The 23,027-nt window shown below is 41.6% G+C and overlaps 2 protein-coding genes across 8 annotated transcripts in view; one reads left to right on the top strand and one right to left on the bottom strand.

Annotated features, from left to right (window-relative positions):
* Nucleotides 1-5,313, top strand: part of cntn3a.1 (contactin 3a, tandem duplicate 1) — a 116,414-nt gene extending 111,101 nt beyond the window's left edge. For all 3 annotated transcript variants that reach the window (XM_071371970.1, XM_071371969.1, XM_071371968.1), the window contains 4 exons: nucleotides 1,513-1,699; nucleotides 1,958-2,070; nucleotides 2,388-2,556; nucleotides 3,767-5,313. In XM_071371970.1, coding sequence (XP_071228071.1) covers nucleotides 1,513-1,699; nucleotides 1,958-2,070; nucleotides 2,388-2,556; nucleotides 3,767-3,858 — 561 coding nt within the window. In that variant the 3' untranslated portion in view covers nucleotides 3,859-5,313. The remainder of the gene's footprint in view (nucleotides 1-1,512; nucleotides 1,700-1,957; nucleotides 2,071-2,387; nucleotides 2,557-3,766) is intronic.
* Nucleotides 5,314-5,725: 412 nt separating this feature from the next.
* Nucleotides 5,726-23,027, bottom strand: part of LOC139557318 (band 4.1-like protein 1) — a 107,525-nt gene continuing 90,223 nt past the window's right edge. For 4 of the 5 annotated variants that reach the window (XM_071371966.1, XM_071371963.1, XM_071371964.1 and 1 more), the window contains 9 exons: nucleotides 20,055-21,269; nucleotides 18,742-18,792; nucleotides 18,133-18,495; nucleotides 16,930-17,709; nucleotides 15,777-15,842; nucleotides 13,440-13,529; nucleotides 13,181-13,261; nucleotides 12,878-12,994; nucleotides 5,726-12,385 (listed from right to left, as the gene is read on the bottom strand). In XM_071371966.1, coding sequence (XP_071228067.1) covers nucleotides 12,878-12,994; nucleotides 13,181-13,261; nucleotides 13,440-13,529; nucleotides 15,777-15,842; nucleotides 16,930-17,709; nucleotides 18,133-18,495; nucleotides 18,742-18,792; nucleotides 20,055-21,269 — 2,763 coding nt within the window. In that variant the 3' untranslated portion in view covers nucleotides 5,726-12,385. The remainder of the gene's footprint in view (nucleotides 12,386-12,877; nucleotides 12,995-13,180; nucleotides 13,262-13,439; nucleotides 13,530-15,776; nucleotides 15,843-16,929; nucleotides 17,710-18,132; nucleotides 18,496-18,741; nucleotides 18,793-20,054; nucleotides 21,270-23,027) is intronic. The other variant, XM_071371967.1, reaches the window with a different exon arrangement.

Genomic DNA, 23,027 nt, shown 5'->3' with positions numbered 1-23,027 from the left:
CCAGTATCTTTGAAAACGTCCCAAAAATTGACATCCAGAAATCTGTCAATTTCGGGCATGTCCAAAACATGTGCAATGAAGTAGCAGGAGCCTGCTTCCATTGGCCACAAGTGGGATCTATTTCTGGTCTAATCTAGGATCATTTTGCCTTTGACCAATGCAGCCAATGGACTACACTGAACAAAAAGATAAATGCAATATGTAAAGTGTTGGTCCCATGTTTCGTGAGCTGAAATAAAAGATCCCAGAAATTTGCCATACACACAAAAAGCTTATTTCTCTCAAGTGTTGTGCACAAAGATATTTACATCACTGTTAGTGATAATTTCTCCTTTGCCAAGATAATCCATCCACCTGACAGGTGTGGCATATCAAGAAGCCGATTAAACAGCATGATCATTACACAGGTGCACCTTGTGCTGGGGAAAATAGAAGGCCACTCTAAAATCTGCAGTTTGCCACACAATACATTGCCGCTGATGTCTCAAGTTGAGGGAGCTCTGGCCTCACCAGAGCTGTTGCCAGAGAACTGATTGTTCATTTCTCTACCATAAGCTGCCTCCAACGTCATTTTAGAGAATTTGGAAGTAGGTCCAACCGCAGACCACGTTTTTCCACCCAAGCCCAGGACCTCCACATCCGGCTTCTTCACCTGTGGGATCGTCTGAGACCAGCCTCCTGGAAAGCTGATGAAACTGAGGAGTATTTATGTCTGTAATAAAGCCCTTTGTGTGGGCCTGGCTCCCAAGTGGGTGGGCCTATGCCCACCCATGGCTGCGCCCATGCCCAATCATGTAAAATCCATAGATTAGGGCATAATGAATTTCTTTAAAATGACTGATTTCCTTATATGAACTGTAACTCAGTAAAATCGTTGAATGTTGCGTTTATATTTTTGTTCAGTATATTTTAAATTGAAATACAGCATGTCTTAGACATATAAATGAAGAATGTATTCTCCGAGGCATACTCTGCCAAATTTCATCTGAAAGTTGTTTACCTAAATCCTCTTCCCAGTGGTTCTTAAGAGAGTCCAGGGATTCCAGATTGTGCGAGTTTAATAACATATAGACCAAGCCTATGCCACCTTTGATATAAGGACTAACTTTAAAAACAGAGTTTAGAAGGGAATTAGTTTGTGCGTTTTTGTTGTTGTCAGACAATCAGCTCTGTTGTCATTCATCGGGCAACAGATGATTCCCATTGAAAAATGATTGGCTCCCTCCGAAATATTCTAACACAAAATCCTAATGTGACCACGGCCTTAGACAAGCATATGAATACTCTGACGTGACAAACTATCCGGCCTTGATGGTCATATACTCTTAACTTCTACCCCGTACAGCCCGAGAAAGATGGGTTCTTCTCTAGGGTTCATCCCACTGGGGAGTTTATGGCCAGTGTAGCTGTGCTTTAAAAATACAGTTGATTGATTTCATTGATAAGGAAAAAAAGTTTAAACAGATCAGGGATGTTGACCTATAGTGTTGACTGGTGTGTTTTGAACTGTAGCTGAGGTACTGGGGTGAGAGGGAGAGACAGGAGACAGCCAGTGTGATCAGGACCATGGGTAACCGGACGTCTGTGGTGATCAGAGGCCTGGAGGGCAGCAGAACCTACTTTATCTCCCTTCGAGCGTACAACAGTGCCGGGGTGGGCCCTCACTGTGCCACAGTCAATGTCACCACCAAGAAACCCCGTAAGTTCAAAACCTACATTCAAGGATACCCGCCTGCATCCACTCCATAGAGTCTCACCCCCCAACCCCCTCACTTGAAAAAAATTATATTGACCCTGACTCGCTGTGTTTGAATACTCTTTGGGCTGTCGTCCTGGAGACATTTTATTTGGATAGGCCATCTATAAATACCCAACAAACTATCAATAGACCATCAGCATCTATAGATGGACTATCCAAATGATAGTTGATAGATGTTCACGTTTTCTTTTCTTCCAGCCCCAAGCCAGGCACCGGTGAAGATCATATGGAACACCTCAAACTCAAAGGTCATCCTCAAATGGGATCATGTCAGAGCTCTGGAGAACGAGTCCGAGGTCACTGGTTACAAAGTACGGGAGTAAACACGTATTTCAACTTTTTTTCTTATTATTTATTAAATGATCCAGTATGTGCTAGGGTTATTCACCTATGTTGAGTTGTTCAGTACTTGTATTGGTTTAGAGAGTACCCCTTCTCTTATAAGAATCACAACAAACTTGGATGACTCAACAGACTGATTCTTATAAGCAAAGTATATAATAAGCATAGCAGTGTTTCTGACCACGACAAGGTTGATTCTCATAGTGATTCTTATACAGTATGTGCACTCTAGGCAACATTGCGCAGATCCTCACTGTGTATGATTTGTGTTGTCACATCTCTCCAGGTGATGTACACACAGGACAGACACAGTCGTCCCAACGTGGTCGAAACCAACACCACGTCTCTGGAGCTGGCGCTACCGGTCAACGAGGACTATGTCATCCAGATCAAACCATTCAGCGAGGGAGGAGAGGGGAGTAGCAGTAGACAAATCACTATTCCCAGGATAGCAGGTGGGACATTCTGCCTGACACGGTTAGAGCGTTGGGCCATTAACCGAAAGATTGCTAGTTCAAATCCCCATTGTCAGCATGTTGTTGAAAAATTGGGATTTGAACTAGCAAGTTGAAAAATCTGCCGATGTGCTCTTGAGCAAGGCACTTAACCCTAATTGATCTAGAGTCGCCGTTGATAATGTCTGACCCTGGCCGTGTCCCCACTCTCTGAGGGTGTCTCAGGGGAGTTGGGATATGCAAAATAACATATTTCCAATTCACACTATGTGTATCAATACACACTTGTACATGTGTGAAATAGGACAAATATAAGCACCCACCAAATATACAATTATTATGAGGGCCAACTGATTTAACTTTTTGCATGAGATCATGTAATAATTGTAATTGAAATGACTGAAATAACATTAGGAACAGAACAGAATTGATCTTTTTTTTTTAACACAAGAGCAACATACATGTAAAGCTTTAATTGGATTCAATGCAAACAAGTCCAGTATAATGGGCCCTTCTGATGTCTAACCATTATGATCCAAAATACAGTATAGCGGCGCCACCTCCTGATACATTTGAGCAATAACAACACGGTGGAAAACATTGCAGACTAGATGTGCATCATGACAACCTCAGCGCTATCACTCATTATGTGTTTGTGAGGATATTCTTCATTCAGTGCAGGGTTGAGGTCAATTCCACGTCAGTCAGTTCAGAAAGTAAACTGAAATTCAAATTCACATTTTCCAAAATGCATCTCTACAAGAAATTACATTACCTCACGGGACAAAGTGTTAATAACAGACCTTATTTTTCCCTGTTAGTCGTTAATATCTGTGTAATTATAATCTTGTTTTAAGGTAATACTCCAAATATGTAATAGAGGGGTAACAACTCACCAACAGTATGGTAACAGGGATCTGTTTTTCCAAACTCCTCTAACCTTTAACCCTTTAATTCCAGCACTAGTTACATATTGCTTTCATGGTGCGTAACCGTAAATTGTAACATACTATAACCATGTTATTACCACTTTCTCCCGTGCTGCAATGCAAAGTGCTAGAGACATTTGGGGAATTGGAATTTCAGTTTACTTCCTGAATTGAAATGGAATTTACCCCAACCCTGATTCAATGTCTAGAATATAATTGAACTGCATTCTGAACAGCATATACTGTAAGAAACTCGTTAGATTTGACTGGTTTTATTGCAGGTTCAATGGCCATTGGTGCAGCCCCGGAGTCATCAGCGTTATCCGTGGTCAATATGCTAGCACTCTATTTCACAGCCAGGACGTTCCTATGACAAACAGCTCCTGGACCACACTGCTTTCCATGAGGACACTGGACAAAGAGGCCATGTATCTTCTTCCTCTAACAGATACCCCCTTTGTTGACAATATATTTCCCCCAAACCTTTCATGGGAGATATTGAAAGTCCAGCTTGGAAACTGTTGTTACATAAGCAGCGTTGATAAACGCTGAAATTACGTTGTTACCGCTTTCTGTCTTTTTAAAATGTTTTCCGTAAATGGATAATCTCAAAAGCGTTTCTTTATGAAGACAAGGAGATACGACGCACAAGAAGCTGTGTACGTTTCAGGAACCCCTGTGAGAGCTTGGGTCCCCCAAAAAAAGGAGACTAGTTTCTAACATCATTTGGATAAGGGTACAACTGGTGAGTTAAGATGCCGCTGACCCTGGTCAGTGTGAAGGGAATTAACTCACACACGTGAAATGAAGCAACGTTCAAGAGACCCATACCTGCAGTGATGATTGTCATTCCCTGAATCCTCAAAGACTGTATCTAGGACACCTACTGTACTGAACAGGTTAAGAAGAGAAAACCTCTTGTTTCACTGGTGACCCCTGTCAACTACCAGGGCGTCTTGACAAACCTCGTCATGTTATGGCCTGGTTTGGGACCTATGTTCCTTTTCCTGGAAACTGCACTTACTCTTACATAACATAAAATATAATATGATGTGCCATTTAGCAGACGCTTTTATCCAAAGCGATTTATAGTCATGCGTGTGTACATTTTACGGATGGATGGTCCCAGGAATCAAACCCACAATCCTGCCGTTGCAAGTGCAATGCTCTACCAACTGAGCGACAGAGGACCACATTTATCGTTATATATGGACTGTTATATACAGTATAACTGATAACATTTTGAGCCAACATGGTTCCCATCCACCCAGCCTCATAATACTGGCAGCTGCAGTACAGTCAGCACCAAAATGGCTTCTGGTCTGAACTACAGTGTGGTGGAAAGCTGATAGATGGATGTCTTTTCTCTCCGCGCCTTTCCCTCCATTACAAGTGCATAAATAGCCACGCTAAGCTGTGTGAGCCAATTTCTTGTACACTGTCTGTATGAAATCCTCAGGTCCCAAAATGAGCCTTATGTCTATTATCATTGTTGTTTTTGTTATTATTATTACCGTGTTACTATTATTTATTAATCACATTTGTGTATCCAGATATTGTTTATTAGAAATTATCCCAATTTTATTAACTGAGAACATGGTTCCTTTGGAGCATTTTATGTTTTATGTTTGATCATTAGTGCTCAGATATGCCTTTTTTCTTATGTCTTTCATGATTTGCATTGTTAAAGAAGTGGCAGTGTTTACTGAGTTTTTGAACATTGTGCATATTCCTACAGTCAACTGCTGTTTGGCATGAAAGTGGTCAATGTAAGTGGCTTGGAATATTTTAATGGATCAACCTGCTTTTAATAAACATAATGACATTTTGTTTGCTTCTTTTCTGAGGGGAAATGTGATCCGAGCTAATGTATTATTATTTACCATAGCAATAGTGAGAATACAGATGGACAAGTTCAAACAATATGTTCTAATGTTGGATGTATGGCACTGTATAGGCCTACCATTTTGAAAAGTTAAATATGTACTCTTCAGAAGATATGTATTTGCTATATATTTGCCATGAAAAGACAAGTCTTGGCATTAGGGAGGTTATGTGAAATACAGTGCCATATTGTATAAATATGACGTTGAAGACAAGATGTAAATAATCAAACAAACAGTATTTTACAAATTATCCTGATATCATATGGTGGAATACGGATGCTACAACTCAGAAAAACATCCACAAGAAAAAGGGTGATTCATGGACAGAGAACAGAGGATCTCACTCTCGTCTTGCTCTTTTCATTTAGTTTATTAATGTATGGAATGCAAGTTCACTGTACAGCAAAGACACAGCACCAAGCAATGGGGAGCAGCACAGAGCAAACATGATGTGAACTGAGTAGAGGAGGGCTATACAGATAGGGGTGAGCTGAGGGATCTGGGAGGGTTCTGAGGTCAGCCAGAGGTCATCCAATCAGGGTTCGGCACAGGGCGATGGTCTCGCCAATGCCTCTGATTAATCATGGCTGGTTTGATTACTTGTCCAAGTTGCCAGGTTACTTCAACATGTCGGATGAAGTTGCCCTTAGATACTGATCTAAGGTCATGATTAAGGTTAGGACTTGGGTAGGGTAAACTGATGCTAGATGCACCCAATGCAGACTGCACCGCAAGCTATCTAGAGCTCATTGAAACTCTCTAGTGTACAGTAGTAACATTGCCATTTATCTGAAACCAATGTAATCCTCAGAATACTGTACAAAGGAATGCATGGCTGTTGACATTGGTTTCGCCACTCCTAACCCCCACATTGATTTTGACACTGTGATTTGTAAAAGATATCGAACATAAATGCAAAAACGGAGCTTGGCTGTCCAATGTGATTCAACAGTTACACACCACACACCTGGTAACAGTTGAGTTATGTGTCCCAAAGCCAACTTTAACTTGTCATAAATCTAACATTGCACCTTCAGCTCAACCTATGCTTTTTCGTCTAAATGCATTAACTCGGAGTAGCTTAGTGTTGTAAGAGGGTACCTGACAAGTAATACTATGACAGGACATATACATTAGTCTTACCATATCATGTTTGTGACATCATCTTGTTGGCTTTCTGGCACATAGTTCATCTAAAGTATATTCTCGATTACAAAACTGTTGGAAGTAGTTCCTTCATACAAATACAGAAGTGTCACTACTACCAAACATTATCACAGCACACTTTTCATACAGTAGTAAACATAGGCCATGGTATCCCTCAAACTCAAAATATAACCAGACCAAAACACACCAAAAGCAAATGAGGGATTGAGATACCAGGGATCACTGGAACACTTTGCTTGAAGGAGGATAAATAAGGGCTTATGTTTATAATGCCATATAGTCACTGCAAGAGGCCTGGTAAATGTCCATATAAAACTTGAATCCATATAACACACAGTAAGTCATCCCTGAAAATGGCATAAACGCCACCAGGATAAAAAATCATTAGCAATTGCTAATGTCATGATAGTTGTTGTTAAATGTGTACGTAGATGGATGGAGAGCCTTATGTATGCCCCTTCAAGTGCAGTGATAGCACTTTACAGCACTCCTATTATTTAATGGAGTCAACCAAATGTGAACATGTTGTGGGACCTCGGGATTGGCAAACCCTCTGTTATCATGACTGAATTTGTTGAGTTATCTTTTCTCCCCCCATTCTGTATTGAAAACACTGTATGCTAATAATACCTTCCATTTCCTTTTTCCTGTTACAGAGTTTAATTTCCTGTAGATGGAGTCTACAGTTAGAACAGACATAATGCAGACTTTTTAATTTCACTGACATCTAGGCCGGGATTCAATCTGAGGCGCATTGTGGAACTGATGACATGTCAAGGTCATTTCCAATTGAACAGACATTTTCAGCAGCTACAGTCAATGCGGTCTCCTCGGGAACGTTGCCTTTAAAGATGGAATCCACAATAGGGGGAAACAGCGCCACTGTCCGCCCCACGGCTTATTGTTTTTGTTTTGTTGACGAAGCAGAGGTGGGGAGCGTCGTGCATCAAGAAAAACAAATGCAGTACATATACCACTGTTCTATCGTGTGTGCAGTGATGTCAGAGGGGGAAAACAGTGTTTGTTGTTTGCAGTAACTGATTTGTTGTGGCAGTTTCACCATTAAGAATTTAACTTTAATGGGCGCATTGTCAACATCGCTCTAAAACGTGCCTCGGATTGAATCCCAGCCATAGCCTATGTTGGACATTTACTGATGTACAGTTGAAGTCGGAAGTTTACATACACCTTAGCCAAATACATTTTAACTCAGTTTTTCACAATTCCTGACATTTAAACCAAGTCAAAATTCCCTGTTTTAGGTAAGTTAGGATCACCACTTTATTTTAAGAATGTGAAATGTCAGAATAATAGTAGTGAGAATGATTTATTTATTTCATCACATTCCCAGTGGGTCAGAAGTTTAGTTCAGTTCTGCCCACAATATTTTTATGGGATTGAGGGCGTTGTGATGGCCACTCCAATACCTTGACTTTGTTGTCCTTAAGCCATTTTGCCTCAACTTTGGAAGTATGCTTGGGGTCATTGTTCATTTGGAAAGCCCAAGCTTTAACTTCCTGACTGATGTCTTGAGATGTTGCTTCAATATCTCCACATAATTGTCCTTCCTCGTGATGCCATCAATTTTGTGAAGTGCACCAGTCCCTCCTGCAGCAAAGCACCCCCACAACATGATGCTGCCACCCCCGTGCTTCACGGTTGGGATGGTGTTCTTCATCTTGCAAGCTTCCCCCTTTTTCCTCCAAACATAACGATGGTCATTATGGCCAAACAGTTATATTTTTGTTTCATCAGACCAGAGGACATTTCTCAAAAAGTATGATCTTTGTCCTCATGTGCAGTTGCTAACCGTAGTCTGGCTTTTTTATGGCAGGTTTGGTGCAGTGGCTTCTTCCTTGCTGAGCGGCCTTTCAAGTTATGTCGATATAGGACTTGTTTTACTGTGGATATTGATACTTTTGTACCTGTTTCCTCCAGCATCTTCACAAGGTCCTTTGCTGTTCTGGGATTGATTTGCACTTTTCGCACCAAAGTACGTTCATCTCTAGGAGCGCTATGACGGCGGTGTGGTCCCATGGTGTTTATACTTGCGTACTATTGTTTGTACAGATGAACGTGGTACCTTCAGGCGTTTGGAAATTGCTCCCAAGGATGAACCAGACTTGTGGAGGTCTAAAAAAAATTCTGAGGTCTTGGCTGATTTCTTTTGATTTTCCCATGATGTCAAGCAAAGAGGCACTGAGTTTGAAGGTAGGCCTTGAAATACATCCACAGGTATACCTCCAATTGACTCAAATTATGTCAATTAGCCTATCAGAAGCTTTTAAAGCCATGACATCATTTTCTGGAATTTTCCAAGCTGTTTAAAGGCACAGTCAACTTCGTGTATGTAAACTTCTGACCCACTGGAATTGTGATACAGTGAATTATAAGTGAAATAATCTGTCTGTAAACAATTGTTGGAAAAATTACTTGTGTCATGCACAAAGTAGATGTTCAAACCAACTTGCCAAAACTATAGTTTGTTAACAATACATTTGTGGAGTGGTTGAAAAACAAGTTTTAATGACTCCAACCTAAGTGTATGTAAACTCCTGACTTCAACTGTAGCTAGCTACTGTGATATTTCATACTGCCTTAAAGGTCTCTTCTACTTTGTATAATACTATAACTTTGTATCTATACAGTAGGTATTCTAGTGGTTTAAATTAATTTCATAATGAATGTCTTTATCATGCAAACGTTATCTAAAATACTTGCTTCATTTAAAAGGTAGCTCATTTGGTATACTTAATAAGGTTCTAATGTGAATCTCTTAATATTTCCTACTGTAGATAGCCACAGTATAACAGCAGAAAGTGACTGTCTCTAACGGTTGGAAGGGGACCTGACCTTGGATCATTTTAGAACAGCAACATGCTCAGAATTTATACTTTCACAATTTTTATAAATACCCAACAGGCACATTCTATAGATCAGAGGTTCATAACCACTCCATTCATATACATCCAAATGTCTACACAGATCAACTTCAATAACAAGTAAACCATCATCATCATAATACAGTAACGTCAATTGTGTTCTTAAAACAAAAATGCCCAATTGCAAGCGTTCAAGGTAGGGTCTGCCAAGATGTCAGCCAAATGGCCCAATTGTGGATAAAAGAAAAAGCAAGATATCTTGAGAAAGTTTCAACAGCTCTTCTCCTCTGTTGTATGATGGTGAGGATGCGCCATTGCAGGAAGAAAAGTACAACTTTGACCTTTCTGTGTTAGCTGTGGTGCCCTTTTCTCTACTCATCTGCACATTTGGCATCGTCGAGTTAGTGCCACCAAACCAGCGCCGCGATTTACTGACCTCGCTGGTGCAGAGTAGCCTACTGTTCTCACATCTCCTGCAATCTGTGTATCCTCTGGCATTCCCATAACCATTCTCACTGTTACAGAAATGGGCCAAAGCACAGTTATGGACTTTGCTGGTTTAGCGAGTATATAAAACTAAGGGAAGGTTTTCCTGTTCATGAAAACCTGCTTTACTGCATGCACGTCAACAGTACTGGACCTACATCTAATGGATACGTATACATTTTTTTCTCTTGACAAACTACCTAGATATGTAAGCACACTCTAGATTTAATCAAGATCCGCATTATAGCGCAATTCAAATATAAAGGTAATTTACAATTGAGCCGACATACTGTTTGCAGCGTTTACAGATAATGTAGTCTCAGTGAATCCGGGAACATTGCCTTTAAATTTCAATTGTGCTTTAGCGTCGATTTTCTGCTGTCCAGATTTAATCTAGGCCTCAGTAGGCATTAGAGTTGGATCTGAGGTCTAGAATGGTGGGTGGAATTTACTTAGTAGGACTTCGGACCACATTGTAGTCCTATAGTCTGCCAGATTATCTCATACCCCTGTAATAAAAATGTCCTGCACTTCAAGTGTGACATTGGTGTGGGTTGTGATGGCAGTGAGACTCTACAGTGATATGATGGGATGAGCACATCAAAGAGACAACAGCTCCTAAGATTTGGATCCACTTGACATTCAGGCAAAAACCTTCCCATTAATTTCCTTAGAGGATACTATGCAGAGGAAAGCTGAGAACAGTTTGGTGGTCTAGATAGGATACAGCTTAAATCAAATTAATCTCGCCCACCAGCTGGCTCTCTCTCTGTCGAACCGTCTGGTTTCCGAGCACCTCAGAAAAGGACTTGACTGGAAGCCTATGACAGGAGCGGAGAAACAACCACTGGTTTTAATTGTCTGATCTCTCAGTCCATCACCATCTAGTGCAACCCTTAGAACCTCCCCCTAAGTGTGCTGCATTCGGGGGCCAGTATTGTTTTTCTGTTCGTGTGTAACAAAGCTAGGGCTAGCTGTTAGCATGAACGGCGATATGTTCCTACTACTTGGGTTCCGGGGAGTTATTTCCGTGGTGCACCATAACAAATACTTTTATCCCTCGATTTGGAACCACATCTCATAGTCGTGTGATTCGCTCAGAATTTGAATTGATTATCATGTCACTCAGTAAATCTACACCCCTTCACAGTCCCACACTGTTACCAGGCTCTATGTTCCAGAAATTCGAGCCTGGGGACAAGTTTTATTATGTGAATTTTAGCTAACCCTAACCCTTTACCTAACCTTAGCCTAATTCTCCTAATCTGCTACATTAATTATCCTATCCTATCTAGTCAAAACCCAGTTGTTTGGCTTGTGTTGAGACCAGCGCACAGGTGTACTAGCTGTAGACTGAAACTTTCCAGCAGTGAAACGGAATTCTGGCACTATTTTGTCATTCAACCTGTTATTTCTTAGTACCAAAACGGACATAATTTATGACATTTCCATATCTAGCCATCCATGTCTGTATTTCACCTTGTCTAAATATCAGACTGTTACCATGGTTACTCCATGGCTATCAGTCTGAAAGAAGTCGCTGTAAAAAAGACGCAATAGTCTCTACCAGACAGAATGTTGAATAAAATGATGTTTAAACGTACTTTACCGGTTGTCTTTTTGGCGGTTGGAAGTGGAGATAAAATGGCCACAGGAAAGTACTATTAGCCCAACTTTCTGGGGCGCCGGTAGGTATATGGCTATGTCGGCTTGTAATTCCGGTGAGTATTTTCAATCATGTGATGCATTTCACGTGATGCACAATATGTAAACAATAGCCGAATGTAACCAAACGTTGTCAACCGAAGCACGTTTCCTCGTAATCAGCTGGAAGTGTTTGCCGTTCGGTCTGTGGTTAGGTTCAGACAAATTGTTTAAATGTTTGTCTCATGCAAATTGAGTCAGTATTGAAAATACAAAATGGAAATATACAGACCAGCGTACTGAAGGTTGGGTTGATAACGTTCCCCTATGGATATGTTGTATCAGATTACCTCCGACATAGGAAATAAAATCATTGGACAACAGGTAAAGTGAGTTAAAATTAAGTGTTTTCAACATTTTGACTTGTAATGTGACTGTTTGGGAAAGCTGAGCCAACATGTTAGAGATGAGTATGTAAGTATTTCACTCTCAGATTCTAAGAGGGTATATTTCACCATATCACCGCCAGAGCAAAGGTTCATAAATAAAGGGTTGGATTTAAATGAGTCCTGTTACTATGGTAGACAACAGGGAAGTATATGGGTTGGCCCAGTGGGCCAGAGTAGTAAGGGTGAGGGATTGAAACTTGTGTGTGTGTGTGTGTGTGTGTGTGTGTGTGTGTGTGTGTGTGTGTGTGTGTGTGTGTGTGTGTGGCTGTGTGTATCGGAGCCCCACTAGCAGTGGTCAGGGTGGTACAGTAGTGTGGTAGTCTCAGGTAGCTCAGGCACCAACAGGTCTGCTCCTGCGGGGGGCGCTCATGTCCCAGGAATCAGGACTATAGGAGAGAGGAGACAGTTCATTGTTTAAAGCAGGGATGGGCAACTTTGATGGGGATGGGGCCAACTGGGGGGGGGGGGCAACTGAACCCATCAGTTGCCCCCCCCCAGGCTCTAATTCTACCTTGATTACTACAAGCCTAGATAGCTGGCCGCTAGACTAACTTAGCTGACGTGGGCTAATTGAGTGACGGTCAGTGACTGACATAACAAGATGAAAACTGTTGATGCACAACAACCACATTTCGAAATTGCACCTTGTGTATTCTATTATTCTACCTTGCAACAGTAAGTCGAGACCCCGACTGAGTTCCCTCCCCCCCGCGAAATGATCCGAGGGCCTTCAAATTGGGGGGCCGCCAGTTGCCCATCCCTGGTTTAAACTATGACACCAGATGAAAGGAACTACCAACTTTTCATGCAGAGAGGTTATGGAGATTCAATTCACAATAGAAACCTGTCATTGTTTAATGTTTTGAAGACTCCTGTACCTAAGATGTCCCATGTGGATCCTCAGTGGACGATTCTGTTTCCTTGACAACTACTGCCTTGGTGACCAACATGTCCGGATGCTGTTGCTTGGCTTCCTGTATCGCAATAGCGAGGGCCTGTGAAGGAACAAATTATATGACATTAATTTCAACTGCTTACTATGTAGAATCAATAGTCTGGTGTATGTCAAGTAATGAATACTCTATGAGCACTTTTAAGACTACACATCCCCTGCTGTATCTATGGCTTATAGGTTACTGCGTTACAGAGGTCATGTTGTCCTTAAGCTGCAGTCTGCTCACCTGCTCCTGGTCAACATCATCATCTCCTGTGATTATGATCCTCTTCTCAATTCTGGTCTCTGAATAGCCCCCTTTCACCGTCTGGAACACACAACACATTTTTTGGGAATATTTGCCAAATTAAACACACCTTTGCTGTTGCTTATACCTCTACAGCTAGAGAAAAGGTGTGTGCAATTTGGCAAACATTATAAGATCAATGGAAACCAATAATACTGAAGGTACTGAATATGTCAGACCATTTGACAATTGTTGATACCTTGGTGACATGCGTGGTTGCAGAGGTAACATTCTCAGTAACAAGTATTGGAGATCCAGAGGCATCTCTTCCCAAAGTACACATGTGCACCTGTCAGGACACATGGGGAAAAAAGCATTAATGACATCATGATCATACATGGACACCAGACGTCAGTTCAAATACATGTGAATTTGAGAATCTGGTATTTAACATATTTGTTCTTTTATTTGAGTATTTGAATGGTTGTTTGTAAAAGATAAATAATACAAATAATAGTCTGCCAAATTGTGTTTGACAGGATTTTCAAATACTTACATGTATTTCAAATACTATTTTCAAATACCTGGGTTAAATTGATGGGAGTGTATTTAAATCGTTGTATTTGAGTTTTTCAAATACTTTCCTAGTGTATTTCCAAATAAATTCAAATATTCATTCCACTACTTGTCTTTTGAAATAAAAGATAGCTTAATACTTACATTGAATGTATGTGAAAGTAATTGAGATATTTGAAACCCAGGTCTAATGGACACACGCATGCAGATACACACAAACAGACACGCCTATACATGATATACATTAAATACATACAGTGCATTCGGAAAGTATTCAGACCCCTTAAGTTTTTCCACATTTTATTATGTTACAACCTTATTCTAAAATGGATTAAATACAAAATTTTCCTCATCATTCTACATACAATACCCCATAATGACTTTTGGTTTTTAATATAATGGTTTTTAGAAAGGTTTGCAAAAACAGAAATACCTTATTTAAATAAGTATTCAGACCCTTTGCTCAAAATTGAGCTCAGGTGCATCCTGTTTCCATTGATCATCCTTGAGATGTCTCTACAACTTGATTGTCCAATCTATTGGTGAATTCAAAAGATTGGACATGATTTGGAAAGGCACACACCTGTCTATATAAGGTCCCACAGTTGACAGTGCATGTCAGAGCAAAAACCAAGCCATGAGGTCGAAGGAATTGTCTGTAGAGCTCCGAGACAGGATTGTGTTGATGCACAGACCTGGGGAAGGGTACCAAAAAATGTCTGCAGCATTGGAGATCCCCAAGAACACAGTGGCCGCCTTCATTCTTAAATAGAAGACGTTTGGACCACCAAGACTTTTCCTAGAGCTGGCCGCCCAGCCAAACTGAGCAATCGGGGGAGAAGGGCCTTGGTCAGGGAGGTGACCAAGAACCCGATGGTCACTCTGATAGAGCTCCAGAGTTCCTCTGTGGAAATGTGAGAACCTTCCAGAAAGACAACCATCTCTGCAGCACTCTCCCAATCAGGCCTTTATAGTAGAGTGGACAGATGGGAAGCCACTCCTCAGTTAAAGGCACATGACAGCCCATTCAAAGTTTGCCAGAAGGCACCTAAAGAACTCTCACACCATGAGAAACAAGATTCTCTGGTCTGATTAAACCAAGATTTAACTTTTTCCTCACGTCTGGAGGAAACCTGGCACCATCCCTACGGTGAAGCATGGTGGTGGCAGCATCATTCTGTGGGGATGTTTTTCAGCGGCAGGTACTGGGAGACTAGTCAGGATCAAGGGAAAGATGAACGGAGCAAAGTTCAGAGAGATCCTAGATGAAAATCTGCTCCCGAGTGCTCAGTACCTCAGACTGGGGCGAAGGTTCACCTTCCAACAGGACGACGACCTTAAGCTCACAGCCAAGACAATGCAGGAGTGGATTCGGGACAAGTCTCTGAATGTCCTTGAGTGGCCCAGCCAGAGCCCGGACTTGAACCCCATCAATCTTCTCTGGAGAGACCTGAAAATAGCTGTGCAGCGATGCTCCCCATCCAACCTGACAGAGCTTGAGAGAATCTGCAGAGAAGAATGGGAGAAACTCCCCAAATACAGGCGTGCCAAGCTTGTAGCATCATACACAGGAAGACTCAAGGCTGTAATCGCTGCCAAAGGTGCTTCAACAAAGTACCGAGTAAAGGGTCTGAACTTATGTAAATGTGATATTTCATTTTTATTTTATACATCTGCAAAAATGTATAAAAATCTGTTTTTGCTTTGTTATTATGGGGGATTGTGTGTAGATTGATGAGGGGGGGGGACAATGTAATACATTTTAGAATAAGGCTGTAATGTAACAAAATGTGGAAAAAGTCAAGGGGTCTGAATACGTTCCGAATGCACTGTATATACATATTAAACAGAACAATGCATACATACTTATACATAGATACACAGTCAGGCATACACATTCAAATTCAATCACTCTAACACATCTAATTCTAACAATCTCATTCAAACACAGAGGGAGAAGTAGGTTTACAATCTGTGTGCTGGAGTTAAAATTGGACAGGTCAGGTAATAATGTACTCACAGGGGAAACACCTTCTGTTGTTGAATAAGAAGTCTCGCCTATACTGCTTACAGTCACACCATGATCCTGAAAAAGACAGAAAACCCGATATGATGCCCACTCATGGTTTGAATGTCAGACTTTCAAATATGTCAGACAGACCATTTTACGATCAGTCGAGATATAATGCATTATACTCTGTGCTTTCAAATCATTATAGGAATGTATTATAAGGATGCTGTAACTACTTATGAGCAATTATGATGTTATAGGAAGTGTTATGAGGCATTATAAATTAACTTATTAGGCATTATATATACACACTACCGTTCAAAGGTTTGGGGTCACTTAGAAATGTCCTTGTTTTTTAAAGAAAAACAAAAAATTTGTCCATTAAAATAACATCAAATTGATCAGAAATACAGTGTAGACATCGTTAACGTTGTAAATTACTATTGTAGCTGGAAACAGCTAATTTTTTATGGAATATCTACACAGGCGTACAGAGGCCCATTATCAGCAGCCATTACTCCTGTGTTCCAATGGCACGTTATCTTAGCTAATCCAAGTTTATCATTTTAAAAGGCTAATTGATCATTAGAAAACCCTTTTGCAATTATGTTAGCACAGCTGAAAACTGTTGTTCTGGTTAAAGAAGCAATAAAACTGTCCTTCTTTAGACTAGTTGAGTATCTGGAAAATCAGCATTTGTGGGTTTGATTACAGGCTCAAAATGGCCAGAAACAAAGAACTTTCTTCTGAAAGTGTTACCATGACGGTAGGACCTCAGAGATTTGGGGTCGTACCGAATACTGAAATGTTGTTAACTTTGAAATTACTTTTTTTTTTAAACATAAAGCCTTGATAGAGAAGACTAATGGCATATTAATTAACATGCATTTTCTACAATTTAGTCAGATACTGTAAATGGCTGATGTGTTTTTATCACATGAAAGCAACATCTTCTGTAGCCTACAGAAGTTTGTTGTTTGTAATTATAATGTCCAGGTTTGATATTGCCCAGTTGGTTGACTGGTCAGTCCATAAATCTGAGGTCTGTATATTTGAGGTTCTACTGTAGCATCTATTTACTTTTTCTCTATCTTTATACCTAACGAGCAATGGTCTCTACCTGATCAACTATACCAGATCTCCATTGAAAATGCTTGTCTACCTGATCTGTAAACTCCACGATGGTTGTAGTGACCTCTGACCCATTGGGCTGTGTCTCGACCTTGACATCGGTCTTCCTCAGTGCATGGCTGGCGACAACGCAACTAGCCTCTCTGCTCAGAGCTGTCATGGGGGACACGTAAGTGGTCTCTCTCACTGTCTGGTCTCTGTCGACCTTGACCTCAGTCTTCCTCAGTGCATGGGAGGCGACGACATCACTAGCCTCCCTGCTCAGCGCTGTCATGGGGGACACGTAAGTGGTCTCTTTCTGTGACTGGTCTCTGTCGACCTTGACCTCAGTCTTCCTTAGTGCATGGGAGGCGACGACATCACTAGCCTCCCTGCTCAGCGCTGTCATGGGGGACACGTAAGTGGTCTCTTTCTGTGACTGGTCTCTGTCGACCTTGACCTCAGTCTTCCTTAGTGCATGGGAGGTGACGACATCACTAGCCTCCCTGCTCAGCGCTGTCATGGGGGACACGTAAGTGGTCTCTTTCTGTGACTGGTCTCTGTCGACCTTGACCTCAGTCTTCCTTAGTGCATGGGAGGCGACGACATCACTAGCCTCCCTGCTCAGCGCTGTCATGGGGGACACGTAAGTGGTTTCTTTCTGTGACTGGTCTCTGTCGACCTTGACCTCAGTCTTCCTTAGTGCATGGGAGGCAACGACGTCACTAGCCTCTCTGCTCAGTGCCATCATGGGGGATGAGTAAGTGGTCTCTTTCTGTGACTGGTCTCTGTCGATGGGCACTGACCTCTTTGGTTTTCTGGGCACAACAGGCTTTGGGGAAAAATACAGAATAATAACTTCCATTGCTAGAATTTTATTTGAGATTCAGCACTCATTACAAGCCACCTGTATGTAAATATTTTAGAGAAAGCGTCTTTACATTTACTGAAGGCATATGGGCCAGCGCTTTCCCATCATTTTGTCATATGAAAGATCAGTGAAATCCAGCATAAACTTCAAGAAGACATTAATGAGCTGTAATGGTACTCACATTACGTTGTCAATGTTAAACTTAGTCAATTACTGTTAATGATGTAGCGATTTGTCTACTAAGGCTTACTTCAGCTGTTTTGACCTGTAGACTCGTTACATATTCTAAGAATAAAAGATGATCCTATAACTGTAAACCTTTAGTGAACTATCACTTCAAAGACCTACCTGGACCCAAACTGTCCGTTTGCTTGTGTACTTTACCTCGTGATGTCGGACCTCTTCGGTGTGTAGTTGCTTGGTAGGAGGGCTGCTGCTAGCCCCGGTGAGAGGAGCCGAGACGAGAGGTGGCGGGCTTCCCTGCAGGTCGATGCTCAGGCTGAGGCCCACGTCAGGTGACATGGGCCTCTCGCCCAGCTCCATCATGCCCCTGGAGAACTCCTCCATGCCCGTATGTAGGTCCATAAGGACAGTGAAGTCCACCTCGGCCTCCAGGCTGGACGTAGAGCTGACCGTGATGCTGGAGCACTTGCGCTCAATGCCCAGGTGGGTTTCCTTCAGGTACAGGGTCTCGTGGTCTTGGTCGTCCTCTGACACTGAGCCCAACCGCCGCTCCCACGGCTCCCTCTGCAGGTTAGATTGGAGAAGACGGACAAGAGAATGAAAAACAAATATTGTCGGCTCAATACAAGGGACTTGATATAAAGCTTTCTCACCTGTGCAAAAAATATATACTTAAAAGGTAAAACAGAAATATCAAATAATCATTCAAACATGAGACTTTGAGGTAAAATGAACAGGCTCATATTTTAGCTTTGAAGGAGTTGAACATGCTAAAAAGTTTTTTGCACATTGAATAAAACAGTGACTCACCATGGCTTCGTCAAAAGGCTCCTCATGAATGGCAGGTGTAGGAGGAGTCTCCTGTAGAAGGAAGATTAGGTTTGAATGATTGCAAAGCCAATTTTATTTAACCTAAACAAACTGTAAAGAACAGCCATGAACTGTACACACATGAATATTGGCATCATCCTTCTGACTGTCATAGAACAAGAAAATTCCCAGAGAGAATCCAAGGGTCTGCATTGTCAATGAATGCAGTGACTTCACCTTGGGGTTTACTCTTTACTTCAGTACAACGCTGGCAATATTTCCAAACAATGGAGTGATGGTGAAACCAACTGTATGACAAGTTATGAGCAACATATGTTGACGTCACCAAACATAATAGCTGTTTCCACCATCCTTTTGTTGAAGACATTGTTCTAGCCATTGGTTTCAAGATATTTTGCACATGCCAAGGCTGAGTAGGCTTAATAATGTCATGCTTATCCCTTTGAAATTAGACCTATGCTAACTGTAAGCTTACAGTTCATATTTGAATAGTAAGCCTACATTTGTTCTAGCTCTAACTTGAGGTAATTGTTCACACAAGTTTCACACATGCACATAGGATGTCTTTAAAGTCAACATTATCACAAAATCAAATTACTGTAAGTGCGATGGTAATGCCATGCACTGTTGAGGTTAGATAACAATACCTTCCAGGAATCAGGTATTTGTATACTTAAGTCCAGTGTACAAGTACCTCAGCCCTGAACAATGTGGCTGGCAGCGCTGCAGCCAAGAATTAGTGCATAACATCTCATAATAAATGTCGTATTGGCTATTGCTGCAGAGATGCCAACGCTGAACATTTTGGCCAAATGTCCAAATCGCACCGTTTGCAAACAAGAACATTATCAAACATTAGTGGCTTCAAAGGAAGGGGATGGTGCGAAAGCCTTTGACTCCTTGCAACAGCAACTACCTTTAGTCAGGGAGGTAAGAGGATGATGTTGGAAGGAGAGACTAGGTGTTAACGTGGTGACGAACAGACGCCAAAAGCTTATGGAAACATTGCTTAAAGGCCCACCGGTTTCTAAAATGGACAAGCAGATGTTAAGCTTTGCAGAGGGAAACGAGAGCCAGGAGCTCCCGGGCCATGAACGTGTTAAGTCTCAAAATGCCTTTGACCAATGATTAGATGTGAAGGGCCACAGGCTTTGACCTGCTTTTTCATATACAGCCGCATGAGTTCTACATGTGTATATTCAAGTGGATAAAAACAAGGTTGTGATCGACTTAAGCACATGCAATGCTTTAGTTTCCAGTGATATACAGGCAGGTTAGGCAGACGACGTTACCGCTTGTTTCTTCTTGGTTGCTTCCTGGCTAGAGTTCCTGTAATGGCCGTTGCTAGAGTCGTTGGTGACATTCTGCCTGTTGCGAACTCTTGTCTCCCTGGACCACTGTGTTTTCAGAGGAAGGGTTGAAGGGGGAGCTGCATGGGAGGCCAAAGCCTTTGAGCCAAAGAAAAAGGTGTCTGTAAAATCTGGGTAAGCCTCGGGATGTCCTTCATGGATTAGTCTTCCACTGTCAGTCCAGAAACTCGATCCAATAATGTCCCTCTGCTCCTTGTGTTCACCTGTCCCTTGTAGCTCATTCTCTGGTAGCTGATGCTTTGTGACCTCTGTGTGCTGGTTGGTGGTTGTCACCCCTTGCTTGCTGTCATTTGCATCAGGACATGCTGGAGGCAAACCTATTCTCTTCCTGGTTTCAGAGGGTTCCTCTGTTGATTGCATCATCCGAGTGTCATCTACTCTTCCGGCCACGCCTCCTTCAGCTTGGGTTTGCGTTTGAGGTTGGTTGACCCCTTTGTTCCCCCCTTTATTCAAATACTTCTTTGATCTCTGTGGCTTGAGAGGAACTATTCGGGTGACTTTGGAGTGTGATGCACTCCCCATTTTGTTGGAATAGTTTCCTCTCTCGGGCTTTGGTTCTTTTGTTTCCAGAGCTTCAGGTTCTCTCATCTCCCTCTTTCTTTCAGACTCACTTCCACCTTGGTTGCTGTTATTTACAGATTCCATAGCGACCTGGTCATTGCTATTATTTTTTCTCTCTGGGAACGATTCATACTGATACAGACTCTGCTTCAACTGTTTGCTTTTCATTTCAATCCTCTCTTTGGAATAGAGATTATCCGCTGGAGGTGAATCAAATCCATTCTCTTGAACACTGTTCCTTGAGAAAAAGGTGTCATATGAATACGTATTACTTCCAAAGGTTGCATCATCCACGGAGTGCATATCCTTATGTCCAGTTGCAGTTGAAACTGTTTCTTGTCTTTGGGATCTCGGGCCAGTGCCACCTACTTTAGTTTTTCCAGATTCCTGAGGTGAAGTTATAGGCTTTATCTCTGTTGTTTTTCCAACTTGCACATCCTCAGACACCATACCAATACATGTGTCCTTGGGATCAAAAGCTAAGTGCAGTGTATAGGGAGAGGACTGATTCTGTTCTTCTTTTGAGCTTCCGTGAGCACCATCTTGCTTTTCAGTCAATATGGAATCCACAGAGGCCTATATATTGGTAAAAACACAGATTCATTAAGCTGCATGTACTATTCTGATGCATTACTATTGAGTTTGTTACACCATATCACCCCATGGACTTAAGGTAGTATGTCATTTGAAAGGACTGGATGCGTGAAAGCTATATATGGTGGAAGACAATTTTTATACAAGTTGGAGTTTTTGCAATATTTTTCCACCTATCTATTAGAGAGCCGTGTTTCCTGTTGCTTTTTTATAAGCATTTTGCTAAGGAAGCCAACTACTTGTAGTCATGGGCAGGGGAGGGGGACAAACAGAGTATGAGGGTGCCTGTCCTTCCAATTAAGTGTTAAGTGAAACCCTCCCAGCAAACATGCCAACATTGGCATGATGTGGGCCCAATGCAGCCTAAAATATTGGCTCAATGTAGCCTGTCCACATTTGGGCAAAGCACCTTTGCTCGTCGGCTCCAGGTTGTCCCTAACACTGTACCCAAACCGGCCACGCTGTACCCAAACCGGCCACCATTGTGTGCAAATTGACTTTGTCCCCCCACATCAAATGTGATAACCACACGCATGTTAAAATATCAAACAAACTCTTTAACCAATTATATTAATTTGGGGACAGGTCAAAAAGCATTAAACATTTATGGCAATTTAGCTAGCTAACTTGCAGTTGCTAGCTAATTTGTCCTATTTAGCTAGCTTGCTGTTGCAAGCTAATTTGTCCTGGGATATAAACGTTGAGTTGTTATTTATTTTAATTTTTTTCAGTTCATCTTTCAATCCCCCACATGGGTATCTGCTTCTATAAACCAATGATGAGATGGGAGAGGCAGGACTTGCACAGCGTTCAGCGTCACAAATAGATCTGACTTCTATTTTAGCTCTTGGCAACGCAGACGCTCGTTGGCACGCGCAAGCAGTGTGGGTGCAATAATTTCATAACATGTATGTTTAAATTTATTTTGCAACGCTCGCACACCCGACGCAAGCGGTGTGGTCAGCATGTGAGGCAGGTGGCCCCAAGGGCAGCCCTCACTTCGCCTGAAATAAGCCCACCCTTTGAAACGGCTGCCCTTATTGGGCCCCAATATGAGCTTATAATATTGGCCCTATGTGTATTGCTGACCTTATGCCAATTTACCAGTTTTATCTATTATTTAATGGAGATGTATTTATTCATAATGTATTTAATGCAATTTAACACATTTTCTAGCCTTTAAAGGTATTTAGCAAACTTGTTTTATTGTTTCAGAAAGACAACAAATACTATCATACATATTTTTTTTCCACGAGAAACTGTTTAATTTCACATGCACTTATTTAAATCAACTTCTTCGATGTAAACTCCCCGAAATCTTACGTGGAATTTTGGCCGGTACTGAATGTGTTTTAGCTTATAGATGTGTTGGGTTTAGAGAAAAATAGGCGTGTGTGTTATTCTGGTCGCTGACTGAGGCCGTACGACCTTCAGAGCTGAGGGAGTTACGTATACCATTTATTTTCTCTGGCTCAGTATGTCACTGGTGAGATTTTCATCTTTCTGGCAGTATAAGCATTACTAGTTATTGTTTACGTCCCTCTCATGATAAATAATGACTTTTGGGTATGTCTATTTGAATCAAAATGTTGCCATTACATCTAACAGGTTAAAGACTGTCTGTAAAATCATTGGCAGTGCACAAGATACATTTTTTGGGGACATCACACAACAGAACACTTGAACAACAGAACAAACTGGAATTACCCTCTCAGTAACAGTTGCACAAAAATAACTGCA

Source organism: Salvelinus alpinus, chromosome 28 (genome assembly GCF_045679555.1).
Source record: "Salvelinus alpinus chromosome 28, SLU_Salpinus.1, whole genome shotgun sequence".
Lineage (NCBI taxonomy): Eukaryota > Metazoa > Chordata > Actinopteri > Salmoniformes > Salmonidae > Salvelinus > Salvelinus alpinus.
The sequence above is the reverse complement of the archived record's forward strand: the minus strand, read 5'-3'. Positions and strand labels throughout refer to the sequence as shown.